General features: G+C 39.2%; 1 protein-coding gene across 13 annotated transcripts in view; it reads right to left on the bottom strand.

The window, feature by feature from the left end:
- Positions 1 to 467: 467 nt before the first annotated feature.
- The window catches only part of BBS9 (Bardet-Biedl syndrome 9), a 453,760-nt gene continuing 439,704 nt past the window's right edge, over positions 468 to 14,523 (bottom strand). For 7 of the 13 annotated variants that reach the window (XM_045495266.1, XM_045495274.1, XM_045495271.1 and 4 more), the window contains 2 exons: positions 1,105 to 1,218; positions 468 to 895 (listed from right to left, as the gene is read on the bottom strand). In XM_045495266.1, the coding sequence (XP_045351222.1) occupies positions 864 to 895; positions 1,105 to 1,218 (146 nt within the window). In that variant the 3' untranslated portion in view covers positions 468 to 863. The remainder of the gene's footprint in view (positions 896 to 1,104; positions 1,219 to 14,523) is intronic. The other 6 variants (XM_045495275.1, XM_045495267.1, XM_045495272.1 and 3 more) reach the window with 3 other exon arrangements.

Here is a 14,523-nt window from a genome sequence, read left to right as displayed (position 1 = left end):
AAGTAGGGGAAGGGCAGAGAGGGAGACACAGAACCTGAAGCAGGCTCCAGGCTCCCAGCTGACAGCACAGAGCCCAACGCGGGGCTCCAACTCACAAATCATGAGATTATGACCTGAGCTGAAGTCGGCCTCTCAACCAACTGAGGCACTCAGGCACCCCTATAACCTGAATTTCTAAAAGGTGCCACCATGGGGTAATGAAAAGAGGATGTTAATGTACTGCATTCCTATAAAATATTTGAAACTTTTCATACAATCCTAAAAACTTACTTTCTTCCATTTTTAGCATAATAAATAAATCATATAAAAATTCTGTAGTTTACTTTATATATAAAACAATCATACTTGAGTCTTACCAGGCGTGGAGTAGCAAAGTTTTCAGTTCCTTTCCGTTTCTTTCCTTTGAAGAAATAATGTGGAGAACCCATCTATATAACCCTCTAGTTATAAATCAAATCCAAGATATGGTTGGACAATGAGATGCTTTATTAAATTTGATACATTTACTATATAAGAATTCTGTGAAAAGAATGGGTTATCAAATTACTTTGGATCTAGGCCTCTGCATTATAAAATCTGTCCCCAAAAGATGTCCTCTCACTATATCCGATGGCTGAAAGCATACAGATGACCAAAAAGCAGCAATATTTTTCCCACCTAGGTTTCAACTGACTTGCCCTGGGTATTACAAATCCTCCTAGCACAATAAGAAAAAAATCCCAATCCCCAGTCTACATATCATCTCCAAGCAGGTGAGATGGATGAAGCACCGGGCCAGCCCTACATTTGTGCTTGGCCTGAGGTCCACACAGGATCAGCCTTGGGAAAGCCATCTTCCCCTCAACCAGACAACTCTACTTGAACTATTCCGAGACTCCTTGGAGGGGTGAAACTTCTGGAAAAAAGAAAGAGGGCAAGAGAGAGAGAAAAGGTTTGAATATTGAAAGGAGTATACAAATGATCAAATTCAGCTGCACCAGTGCTGAGGCGAAGGATGAAGTTGGAAAACAAGCAGCTTTGCAAAATGCTCTCTGGTATGACAAGAACTGACCAGAGTGCCACTGTCCCTGACATATCATTGGTGAAGACCACCCATTTTCTTACCAGGCAAGGGCGTCTCTACAATGAGGTGCTTGTGGTTGGTAAACAGTTCAGTGGAGTCTTGCTCTATTGATCTTTCTTCTAAGTCTGATTCTGGGATGGTAGTACAGCCACCTACTTGGAAAAATACAGACAGTATTTTAAGCAATATGCAGGAAAATCTGCCTCTCCACACGGCAACCACAGCTTGCCGTAGCTTAAGAACGTGCCAATCATAAAGATTACAAATGATGTGACAATAACCTTCAGGAGCAGACCAAAAAGAATAATCTTAAATGTCTCTCTTTTTGGTGAAAATACAAGGAATGAGTTATTGCCCCCAAAGACATATTATGCCAATATCACTTAGCAACAGCAGCAATGGTGTTGCCTTTAAATTTTTTTTGTAAGTCAGAAAGGACAAAACCTATTGCATATGTGATATCATAATATAATGGCGCCCCAGCAGGAATTCTCTTTAATACCACAGCATCAGAAACTATAAAAAACAAAGCACATTGACCACGAGGGAATAAAACCTTTCTTGAGCAAAGAGGAAGGGTGCTGGTATTCTGAGATGGTGATTGTGGTGGTATTTCTCTGGAATTTGAGTCTATCCCTGCATCCCAGCACTTCACAGCACAGACACAAACACTTCATAATTCAGCAGCAAAGCCATAAGCTGCACTGTGGAAGCTTTCAATTCCAAGGCAATTCCACAGTGACTTGAGGATGAGCCAGCACCACTGCACTTCTGAAATATTGGGTATATGTCGTTTGATTTTATTCACCAAAATCTTGTAGGGGAAATTCATGTGAGAATTTCTTGACTATATCTGCAACTTGATTTGACTAATTTGCCATCATTTCCTGGAAAGGTACTGACATGCTGTATACTATACATATTTTTTTCCAAAGCCATTCTTCTTGTTAATGAAGTGTGAATTTTTTTTTCCTTTTCTGAGGCTTCTCACGCAGAGTCCAAAGCCTCTGTACTCAAGTTTGGCTTTATGTAGGAGGGGGTTTATGAGGAAAAAGAGGGTATCTCAGCACTGATTTGCAAACCACATCCTTCAAATGAAGAGGAAGTGGCATGAAGTTCTCCAAGTCTGAAGGAGAACACACCTTACCATTCATCTCTCTGCATCAACTCTGAAAAAGAAACCGATGCCCAGGGAAACTTGAAAGAAAAGCATCTCCACATTCATAAAATAAGAATCAGAGGTAACCTCAGAGGTTCCCCAGCAGGAAATGTTAGAATTCTTCATCAGTTTAATGGAACTTGCCCGGCTATATCTGAAAATGGCATGGGCCCCATCCAGAAGGAGGACCAGACTTATTTTTAATCTCTTTCCAAAGTCTGTAGATCATGGTAACAATAACTATCATTATTAAGTACTTTCTAAGTGCTAGAAACTCTGTCCATATTATCTCATTTAGTTCCTAGAAACTATGAAATAGATACTATTATTCTCATCTTACACATAAGAAAACTGAGATCTCACGAGATGCAGTAACTTGCCGAGGTCATACAGCTCCTAAGGAGTAAGACCGAACTCACACCCAAGCTGATGACTCCTAAAGCCCATGTTATCTAACCACTTACTTTATGGCTCTCAGTTGCAGCATTAGCCAAAGAGATACTGTGGCTGCAGGTCTCAGTGAGGCTTTATCCCACATGGCAATCCACTGAGTGTGGCTGCCAGGAGTGCTGTTTAGAGTATTGTGAGGCCAGGGCAGGCCCCAAGCTGCTGGGACCTTGAAGAAGACCAAGAAATACCATCCTTCTTCGCCTCTTGGCCCCTCATCCAATTGAGGGGGAAAAAAAGGGTATGTAGGGTGAGGGAGAAATACTCCTCTAAGACTAATGATAGGGAAGAACAGAAAGAAGGGATGTGCTCCCTGCAGAACAGAACCTGATCTTAAGAAAAAAGGACCAAGAATGGTTTGGTTTCTCATTGTGAAGTCAAAAATCAGGTTAAGGCATCTCTGGGGCAGTGGGAGGGAGGAAGTAGGGTGAGGCCAGGAATGTTCTACTCATGTAGCTATCCTCACACACAAGGAAACTTCAGGCATGGGGAAGAAGTGTACCCAGCTAACAGATGGGAAGAGTGCAGTGATCAGTTAGTGGTATCTGCCATGTTTGTGGAGAGAGGTAGGGCTCCACTGATTAATTAGTGTCCACCTTTTATTCTAGCTGACTCAATATTGAGGCAACACAGACGATAAAGACCTCCCAAATCCCACTGCAGGGCTGATTAGTCACTTGCCCTGGGAATCCCATCCCCCCTTTTTGGAGATGCCTCCATGCAGCCATACTGACCAACCATATGCCCAGAGTTTCTGCCCTCCCAGCTTGGAAGAAACAATAAGGTATGGGATCTGGAATTTTGACCAATGAGAAACGGGAGAAGGGAAAAAGAGGGAAGAAAATTCCCCTCCTGCTTCTCCTGGGTAGACTCTGAACTATTATTTCACTTTTGTCAACCCCTAGAAAAGTGCCTCCCTGTGCAGGGTAGATGTACCTGCTGGGTCTCTTCTCTTTGTTTTACATCACATATTTCCTTGATCCCCTTGCCTTTTTCCTCATCCCTGAGTTTGCCAAATAAACCATCATTTTAATCCTTGCCTTGGGCTATGATTTATTGTAAAAATCATTGATACTGGAAGTAGTTCTAAAAAGCTGGCCTTCAACATAGAATTTTGAGGTTAGAATGCCTATCTATGTGAAAGAAATAGGGGCTCTGTGACTGGAGATAAACAGGATGGGAATAACCCTGTTACGTAATTATGTAAGTTTTCATCCATGGCTAACTAGAATGAAGTGCATGTAGAGGTCAAGAATGACAGATCAAATAGCTGTGGAGTGGAAATATTTATAATTATAAGCATGCCAGAATAGGGTGGCTGCTTCTGATGACTAGATATCCCAGAAAAATAGAAAATGGCAAAGTTTGGGGGAGCTCATAGGCAATGAAAGGCAGATCCAGAAAGTCAGAAGCCTACTTTGGCCTTGCTAATTTAAGTGAGATCATTGGACCCACAGCACTGGATATCACCAAGGAGCCTTTTAGAAATGCAGAATCTTAGGCCTCACCTCGCAGTTACCGAATTTGAATCTGCTAAGAAGGACAGATGAATATATCTGATGAGATTTTCATTAGGAAAAAAAAATATTTGTTTGTTAAAAACTTAAGAGTAAGCAGTAAAATAACAGAAATAAAGTATAAAACTTCCAGACTAACAGAGACCCTCTGAAGCCTATCCGTGGAAGTGGAGCCTGGTTTCCACAGACACTAGATGAAGTGCCCTTGGCTTAGAGCCTGTCCCATCAAAGGATAAGGGAAAGAAAAACCACAGCTGGATGAAATCATCCAAACACACATGGTGTGTGCAACACATAAGAGCCAACAGGCAAAAGCAAGTGAGAGCCGGGGATCTCCTGATCTGGAAATCATAGTCCTATGGACCTAGTGTGTGCTGGGCAATTGGCTATGAATTTTCAATGCATTAGCTCACACAATCCTCAGACAACCCTATCAAGAAGGGTTTATTGGCCCCATTTTATAATTATAAATGTATTGATATTAATTTGTGTTTTTTCCTCAGCTTTCCCTCCCCTGTTCCTCTTTCCACAAAGTTTCCACAGGCCATTTTGTGCTTCCCTGCTTCAGAAATTTGTACTGGGGCCAAATCAAAAGTCCACTGAAGATACCTTCTTTTCTAGCCTTGGTCTTCCATGACCTGAGCTCACTGAAGATATGAAAGTGCCTCTGGGGAAAGATTTTCTCTAGTAATTCAGAGGATTAAAGAGACCCAGGCTGGACAACCCCAAGGGAGCAAGGCATCAAGGGATGGAGTCATCAACACAAGGAGGGCTGGGCATCAGGAGCCCCAAACTCAGCAAGGACTCCCTTATGCACCAGGCCTCTGCTGTGGGGTTAGGCAATGAGGCTGTTGACAGTACTGCGGCCTCATTTTCTGAGTCCCATATGGAGATAGAAACCAAGGAAGGTGGGGTGGGCAATAATAACTGAGACTAAATTTCCCACCTTCCTGCTAGGAAAGAAAATAAAATAAAACTTTTGACATTTTTTGCATCCCTCACTTAGCTTTGCAAGACTAAGTGTCAGGCCTGCTAGAAAGTCTCAATTAATTAAATGTAAACCTAGAGATTACATCATTTGCCAGAGGTCACACAGCAAGTCTACATGAGCTGTATGTAGTCTAGCTCTTTCCATTGCAGCCATGCTTCTCAAAAGGACCAGTTTTTTAAATCTCCAACCTAAACAAACTACTAAAGTACTTTTCTAAAATGTGATAACAATAAAAGGAATTACTAGAAAAACGAAATGAATAAAAAAGCAACCCTCGTCCATTAGTAGTAGATTCAATCTTTGAAAAGTACTCTGTCAGTTGCTACAAGTTTCTAAACACTTACTCTAGATTTTAGGTAACAAAACATCTGCAGGCAGATGCCAGTCTTCTGGCCACAAGTTACGATCTACCCTAATTAATATGATACACAGAATTAGAGAAATAATAATTCAGCAAACTCTTAATTATCTAAAGTTCAGATAGCCAGAAAACTCATTTTGGCAACAGGGGCTTATCACAACTTATGTATCTCTGTTTTCCTCAAATATCTGGCTGGCAGTTCTCTCAATGCACAGTGTCCAGGGCAGTCCCCTTCTCCCTGCCAGTGGAGGGTGTACAGGTTCCCCAATTCCTGCTGCTGTCACAACTATGGGAATCTACTTCTATTTCTGTACTCTTGTATAAGAGGAGCTTCATTAAGAGAATCTGGGATCAGGAGTTGGAGTTCTGGGTACATATTCATAAGAGAGCAATGTTGTAAGTGGTAGGTTACTCCTGCAGGTAAAATTTTAAAACATGAAGCATGTATGATGAATTATGAACCATCAGCATAGAAGCATTTGAAACAAGATGGTTTATAAATTGGAGATTACATGTTTAGGAGGATGTTTTTGAGGCCTTTTACCATGCTGCCTATTCCTCTGAACTGTTAGCGAGTCATGTGCAAGCTCATTTGTGTTAACCACACCTATATGTAAAAATTTAGTTTTTTGCAAGTTAATAACACATTAACACATATAGCAATCCCCATGTATCCAGAAAATTATTTATGTAGAAAACCTTACCTAAAATTCCAAATAGGAGTTCACCCTATATTTATAAAGATAATTCAATTCTAGGTTTTTTTTTTGTTTTTTTTTTAGGCAGTCCAAACTATCCTCAAACATGTTCCTGAATTTAAAAGCAAATTATCAGATGGTTGAACTTCTTCCTTATCAGGTGGAATACATTTTCTCAACAAGGGAATTCTCCAACACTAAGGAATTTCTACCCGCTGTCAGAAAAGTAAACAAACAAATAAAAATAATGATAAAAAAAAAGACCCTTGGGCCCTATCTGTAGGTTGCTACTGTGGCATTAATTATAAAACTTATAGAGTTCAAAGGTCAAGATAGGGGGCCAGGAAGAAGCAAATGGGACTATCATCTAGAATACCACATAGAGATCAAATTCAGAATGTAAGGTAAGCATTGGTAGGCTGACAAATGTGTAACCAGCTAGCTGTCACGAAAGAAAAGCAATCTGTAGTGTCTGCCCATTTCCATGGTGTCAATACTCCCATCACGGCCAATTTCAAGTAAGCAAGGTGACATCACAAGTAAGGCGCTTGGCAGAGCGGCACAGGACCTCACAATTAGATAGCACTTTCATCATACAGACTCTGTAGACACCAACCTCAAGAGCACAGATAATAGTAAACTACAGTAAAATATTAGTGAAGAGTTTTGAGGTATATTACCTTTGTTCTTAATACAATGTATTGATTATACATTTACATAATTTAGTTTTTAATAATGCCTGAATTTATCAACGAGCTCACAGAATTCCTAAAAATTCAACAGTTGGCTGTCACGAGCTAGTGAGAGCCAGCTCTAGCACTGAAAGTCGGCATGGTATACGAGATTTAATGTTATGTTTTGAGCCCTCAATTCAAACTGTGGCACAGCATTTATGAGCCAACCAACCCTCTGGAGCAAGTTATTTCATTTAAATGAGCCTCAGTTTCCTTATGTATAAAATAGAGACTATGGCATTCCTACTTCATTAGAGAGAAATTGATGAGGGTGTATAAGTGCCTGGCACACTGAAAAACACAACTAAGTTTTGACTATTTATTTACAGATCAAAGTTAGGAACTCTTAAAAGAAGAGTAAATAGGCCAAGATAAAAGTCCCTAAAGGTGGGAGTCTGAAAGGGCAGGTTCACACAGGCTGATGCACGAATGGGTCAAAGACACAGCTCTGCAGCAAAAAAGAAAGTACGCAGAAACCTTAAACACATGGCCACCTCTGAAGTTGACTACTCTATTTTACTCATGCCCTATCTTACATATTTCCTTCTATTTGATTCGCGGAGTTCGAATATTTGATTTTACCCCCAGGTGAATCCCGGTGGCCCAGCTTACCTGCCTCACTATCCACCTTATAACCCAAATAGCCTAAACCAGGGGTTGGCCAGATAGCAAATATTTTTTAAGGTCTGCAGGCCATCTGATCTTTGGTACAACTACTCAATTTGCCACTGAAGTGTAAATGCAGCCAAAGACAATATGTAAACATGAATGAGGCCTGGTTGTGTTCCAATAAAACGTGATTTACTAAAATAGGCAGGAGGCCATATTTGGCCTATGGACCATAAACGGTATGCCAACCCCTAGCCTAATCCAAGGCTCACAGAAAGCCACTCTTCATACAGTATCCAGAGGCATTTAACACTGGTAGATCACCTTATAGTATTACTATAATAACTGGAAGAAGGAGGAGGAGGATGAAGAGGAAGAGGATGAAAAGGAGGAGAAAGAGAAGTAGTAGTTTAAAAGCATATTTTTTCCAGGGCGCCTGAGTGGCGCAGTGGGTTGAGTGCCTGACTTGGGCTCAGGTCATGATCTCGACAGTTAGTGAGATCTCATGGTTCATGAGTTTGAGCTGTTGTCACTGCAGGGCCCACTTCGGATCCTCTGTCCTTCCCTCTCTGCCCCTCCCCTGATCTCTCTCTCTTTTTTTAAAAAAAATAAGTAAACACTTTTAAAAAAGCATATTATTTTCCCTATTGTTACAGTGTTCTTTTGGTTTGAGCAGTGATAAATTATTTTTTTAATAGACTACTTTTCAGAATTATTTCAGATGTTCAGAAAAATTTAGCAGATAGTATGGCAAATTTTCATATATCCTCTGCACAGTTACCCCTATTGTGATAACTTGCGTTAGTATTGTACAGTTGTTATGATCAGTGAACCAATTATTGTTGACCATAGTCCACAGTCCATTCAAATTTCCTTAGTTTTTGCCTCGTACCTTATTTCTGTTTCAAGGTCCCATCTAGGACACCAAATGACATTAGTAGTTATGTCTCCTTTGGCTCTTCTTGGTTGTGACAGTTTCTCAGATTTCCCCTTGTTTTTGATGGCCTTGACAGTTTTGAGAAGGATTGGTCATATACATTACAGAATGCCCTTCTACTGGCATTTGTCTGATGTTTTTCTCATGATTAGACTGGGGAAAATTTTTTATAGGAGGTTTCTTTTTATAAATTTTTAAGGTTTCCAATATTTTAGAATTCTCTCCAGGTGTTTATCTTTCCTTCTATCAAAAGTGAAAGTTGAGTAGGCAGTGAATGGAGAGGTCACTGAAGAGGAAAGAGGCCAACCGTGAGGCTTAACCTAGACTGTGAAGTTCACAGTAGTGGACCAGGCTGGATCTGGCTGCAGCACCCAGGGCAGAATATCAGTTGCTCCATGTGTAAAAACAGAGTCTTAACGAGAACTATCGGGAGGATTACATGAGACCACGTACACCTACTACAGTGCTCAGCACACAGTCCACTTTATCACCTCTGCCCTCTATGAATTTTTTTTTTTTTGGCATAGATGTACATTCTGCACCACTTTTGTGGAATCAAAGAACTTCAGCTTTCAGTTCAACCGCCTTCATTTAATAGATATCAAAACAGGGGCTCAGAGATTGTAGTTCATGCCCCGAATGTCCCAGAGCGAGTTCTGATTCCCCTGCTTCCTACACCACTAGAGCTTTCTCAAGAACACCTCCTTTTCCAGAAAGATCTCAATGGATTTGTTTGTGTGTTGGCAGTCCTAACTAGTACTTCCTTTCAATGATACAGAAAATCCAGCAGGTTGGCAAGCTGTTCTTTGGGTATATTTTAGGACTTTGCTGATTTATTTTCTTGCTACAGTGACCTTTGCAGTCAATTAGGTGTATGGGTGAGAATGTTCCATTCCTTCAGGGAGGAAAAAAATCTTTTCTTCTTTTTTCTTCATATATGAAAGAGAAATCAAACAAGGTGACACTGAGAATCACAAACGACCCCAGACGCTGCTCTGACTTGCCAGCCAAAGAATTGTCTGTTTATGTGGCCTGAACTGCTACTAAGAATTAAAAACAGCAGAAACCTCAAATATACACAAGTGATATTTTTCATTTAATCAAGATTTAGTTGGTGGATAGAGTGTTTTTTGAGGCTAACATTCAGATTTCATTTCAAAGGTTTATAATTCGTGTGAAGTGTGGGGAATGGGTGCTTTGAAAAGAAAATTTCACTACTTTAAATATGAGGTGTTTCCCAAAGAGACTATGAGTAGTTTAAAATTTCTCTACAAATATAGCCATTGGGAAATGTATCCCCCCCTCGTCTCTTTATCTATTTACGTGTGTGTGTGTGTGTGTGTGTGTGTGTGTGTCTGTGTGCGTGTGTGTGTGAACACATACAAGCACAGAGGCATATAGACATGTATAGGAGTTTTCCTGATAATTCTCCTTTAGTGCGTTCATTCCTGTTTTTATTTTTATTTGTCTGTTTGTTATTTTTAAGTAGGTTTCACACCCAGCACAGATCCGATTGTGTGGCATGAACTCACCACCCTGAGATCAAGAACTGAGCTGAGATCAAGAGTCAGACGCTAAACCAACTGAGCTACCCAGGCACCCCCTAACTGTTTTTACATATATTTTTTTCTAACCCAAGGACAATGTAAGCTTAGAAAGCCAAGTATCCTACTGTATGTTTGTGTAGTGATTTTAGCTGAGTATTTAGAAACTTTTAGGCAAAGTTTGGCCAGCGGAAGGAAGGCAGCAGGTAGAAGAAACAGGGAGACAGAGGATGAAAAGGAAAGGGGACGGGAAAGGATGAATCACCAACATAGTCTATGATTCTATGTACACATTCCTATGTAAGATATTTGGGGTATCTTATTGAAGGTGTAGATGATCAACTATTTGAGCATAAAAAATACATTAGCAGTTAAGAAAATGTAATGAAAAACAAGAGGTGTATAGCTAGGAAGAGTCATGGATAAAACACAGATTAAGGACTTACATAAGGGCTATGGTGGAGATTAAAAGCAAAAAGCTCTAATGGAAAAGTGGGGCTACATTTCCCCTGATCAATCCTCCACTGACCTCTCCTCTTCCAAATTGAACTTCAGATCAAAGTGTCTGGTCTGCCCCATACTTGGACTTAACCTTTCCTTAAGAGTACATCAAAATTGGTAAGGCGATGCTGGTTGGAAATTGTGTGTGTGTGTGTGTATGTGTGTAACTCTGTTCTGTGCTTAAGAGCCATTCTGGGTTTAGAAAGGTGCTCACTGAACAAATGTGTTCCAGAAAAACAAAGCATATTCATATGTGTATATACACATATATTCATATGTGTATATACACATATATTCATATGTGTATATACACATATATTCATATGTGTATATACACATATATTCATATGTGTATATACACATATATTCATATGTGTATATACACATATATTCATATGTGTATATACACATATATTCATATGTGTATATACACATATATTCATATGTGTATATGTATATATGTGTATATATATACATATACATATGTATATATACATATGTATATATATACACACACATATATATACATATATATATATGATTGTTAACAGGCACACACCTCATCAAAATACATCTTGGAAAGAAAGAATGTACTGTACTGCTGAGCACGATAAATCAGGTTGATATCATATGATGATGCTGCTACAAATAAAGGAGGAACTGGAGGACATAAGTCCATATCTTTCTCATCTCCACCCTCCCATTCTGCGCTTCTCTGCCCTTTACTTTGTTGTAATGTGGAATCACCCAACCCTTAACCTGGTCCAATTTTATAGTTTCAAAATTCAGCAAAGCAGAAGAAGAAAATGCCCTTCTATTTAGTCCTAGGCGTCCAGTTCCAACATGCAGTATTTGTTTTCCTATAATCTGTTTCACCTATTCTACAATATTTTTTCTCCCAGTATTTGCAGATGCCATGCTGACCATGTCGGCAGTAGCTCATCCACCAGCAACAGAAATAATGGCTACTCAGGAGAGGCAGGTGAAGGTCATTGTAATGTGTGTCTGACATGACGACCTATGGAATGTTTGGGAATCCAATTCTGCTATTTAATAATAAGCTTTGATCCCCCCACACACAGTGAGAACTTGAAATGTGTTCAAGACTATGCATGTACCTATGTTTGAAAATATTTCCATTTCACACCTCACAGCAGAGACCAAGTGTGTGAATAAAAGGGAGTCTAATATATTTTAAGAGGTCTAGCATGTGTCTCAACAAGTTTTAAAATCCCCATAAAGGCTAAATACTAAGTCCCTTGGGGCATAAGGGCTCCAGTCAGAGAGTCTGGACTTAAGAGAGCAGGGTGCTCCTGGCATTAAGATGTTTCCACAACTTGAATAATGATAGGTGTCCAAGTATTCTTTTAGCTGGACCACCATTTATAATTTAGGTCCACTTGGTACAGAGAATTAAGAAACACAGGATCATAGCCGTTTTCATCCATTGATAATTATGTAAACAGAATGTACCAAGCAGAAAAAGACTTATTTACAAAAAACCAAGCACAGTCCATAAATCCTACAGATTGGAATGGATCCAGGTTAAGAATTTCTCCAGATGTCAGTCTGTAAACAGGGTTTCATAAAGTGAATTCCCCAATTAATTGTTGGCAAGAGTGATCTTTACACTACACACATGCATTATGACCCCCTACCATATGTAGGTGAATTGTTGTCTGGCCCTATAGATCATTAATCAGTTGTGACACAACTCAGGAGAAAGAATCTGGGGTCAGCACAACTTCTGATATGGAAAGAAGATACCATAAAATTACTGCTCAGGAACTCAGAGCTGAAGGAAATGAGAACTCTTCCTATTTATTTGCATTACATCTGTTTTTCTAACACATTTAGTTCTTAACCTGGAGCACTTGGAAAGACACACACCCAGTAAGAACATAAACATGAACCTTAAAAAAAAATGAAAAAAAACCTACCCACTATTTTGTTAAAGTATCCAATCATAATGTTTTCCCACATGTTAACAAGGCTATTAAATCCTCCAAACAGGAATACAAAAGTATTACCCAGCCATTGTGAGAAGGTGGGGAAGAAGAGAAAGTTAATATTTGTTTTTCCTTGCCAGTTGATCAATGTCTGGAGCACTCTGCAATGAAATACAAGATCTATTGTCTTTCAACTAGATCTTTTCTATACTGATAAGTACAGTATTTTCTTGTTCAAAAAGGTGATTGTGGTTTTTAATTTCCATTTTGTTTCTAAACCCTAAGGAAATCCAATGTACAACTGGAAAGAGACATGATTTTAAGACATTTCCATTTCAAATACTTTCCTCTCCTAACTCCCACTTCAGAGACTAACTCTCTCTCAAAAGTACACACGCACAAATAAAACATTATAGCCACAGTTGAGAAAGAAAGGAAGCCAATAGTTCTGCAATAATAATTTCTTTTAAAAAATGAAATGAAATAGTAAGAGCATTAACTTTACTCTGCCTGGACACCACATAATAAGAGAGCCAGTGTTCTTCACAGCTTCCCTCTTGCATCAAGTGGCTGTTAATTCCCCCAATGACCCTGGCAACATTTCTTCAACTTAAGTTTCTTTCCACCACCCAATTAAAAGCCATAATCCTGACCAAATTGTGTTGTTTTTAATAATTACAGAGTCTAGGTGGTGATTATGAAATGAAGAGTTCAGTTGGGTCACTCCGGCTACAAACAGACAGAGAAAAGAGAAAAGAGCCCAATGGCTCTGGAGAGTGCCTGTTTCATCATATTCTTCACATACAATGAGGAACCTGAATAAACCCTCAGGACTCATTCCAAAGCAACTTTATTGTCTAGTGATATATTTCTGTAATTGTCCATTAAATAATGTCATTTCTTGCAGTAAAGGGAAATGTACACAGGATGGTAAGTTAGCCCACTGATTGCAGAGAGGGGCATCCTGAAAAGGGGAGTGGCAAGGCAAATATCAGTGTATCTTGAACAAAGTTACATAAGTCTGGGCCTTAGTTTCCTTTTCCCAGAAAAGCAGAAAATATAGCATTTACCTTATGAGAGAAAAAGATTAAGCTAGTTAATGTCCGTAATAGAGTTATCACAAAGCCTGGCAAACGGTAAGCTCCCAATAAATAAATGTTAGCTATTATTTTCATGATTAACCCCAAACATACATTAGTCATTACAGTTACAGCCCATTACACATGAAACTGCAAGCCATGAGGACAGCACAAATTTTTATTTGACAATCTAAAAAACGCTCAAGTGAAAACTGAAGATAGGGTAAGCAGACCAATGGTGGAATGCTTCCAGCTGGACCCAGTGGCCAATACCAAAACTGTCAACATGGCATTAAAATAGTTCACTTGAAAACAGTGCATGCATTCCTTTTAAGATGAAATGAATTAATATAACACTGTATGTTAACTACACTGGAATTGAAATAAAATATAATGAATAAGTAAAATTTTAAAACAATTTTAAAAAGATAACATCACTGATTAAGTTACTGTCATAGATAACTACTCTTCTGAGATCACAAGGAATTTTTTTAAAAAGGCTCACATGATGACATGATCATCATCATCATCACCGTCATTATCATCTGGGGTGCATAATCACATTCATTGTTTTCTATTTACCAGCAGTGCCATTATTACTGAGAAACGCAAACCCACAAGATAACATGACATAAATGGATGAAACATTAAGATAAAAGGGTAAAAGAGTGGTAGGTTTGCTTTCTCATGGGAAATTGAAATGGCCAGCAGATGAACCTTCAAAGAGGAAGTCTGCTGACCTAGTGTTACTAAACATAGGAGGCAGCCAAGGAGCGAAGGAATAAAGCAACGTATTTAAATGTATGCCTTGAAGGAAGCAAACAGCAATTATTTTTATATGACTTTAATTCTCCTAGTGAATACTTTATAGGTGTTGGCAAGTCCTTCTGGAAAAGGAAGGGATGATTAATGAAGGATTCAGTGGCAACTGCTC

The sequence above is a fragment of the Leopardus geoffroyi genome, chromosome A2, assembly GCF_018350155.1.
Source record: "Leopardus geoffroyi isolate Oge1 chromosome A2, O.geoffroyi_Oge1_pat1.0, whole genome shotgun sequence".
NCBI classification, from domain to species: Eukaryota; Metazoa; Chordata; class Mammalia; order Carnivora; family Felidae; genus Leopardus; species Leopardus geoffroyi.
The sequence above is the reverse complement of the archived record's forward strand: the minus strand, read 5'-3'. Positions and strand labels throughout refer to the sequence as shown.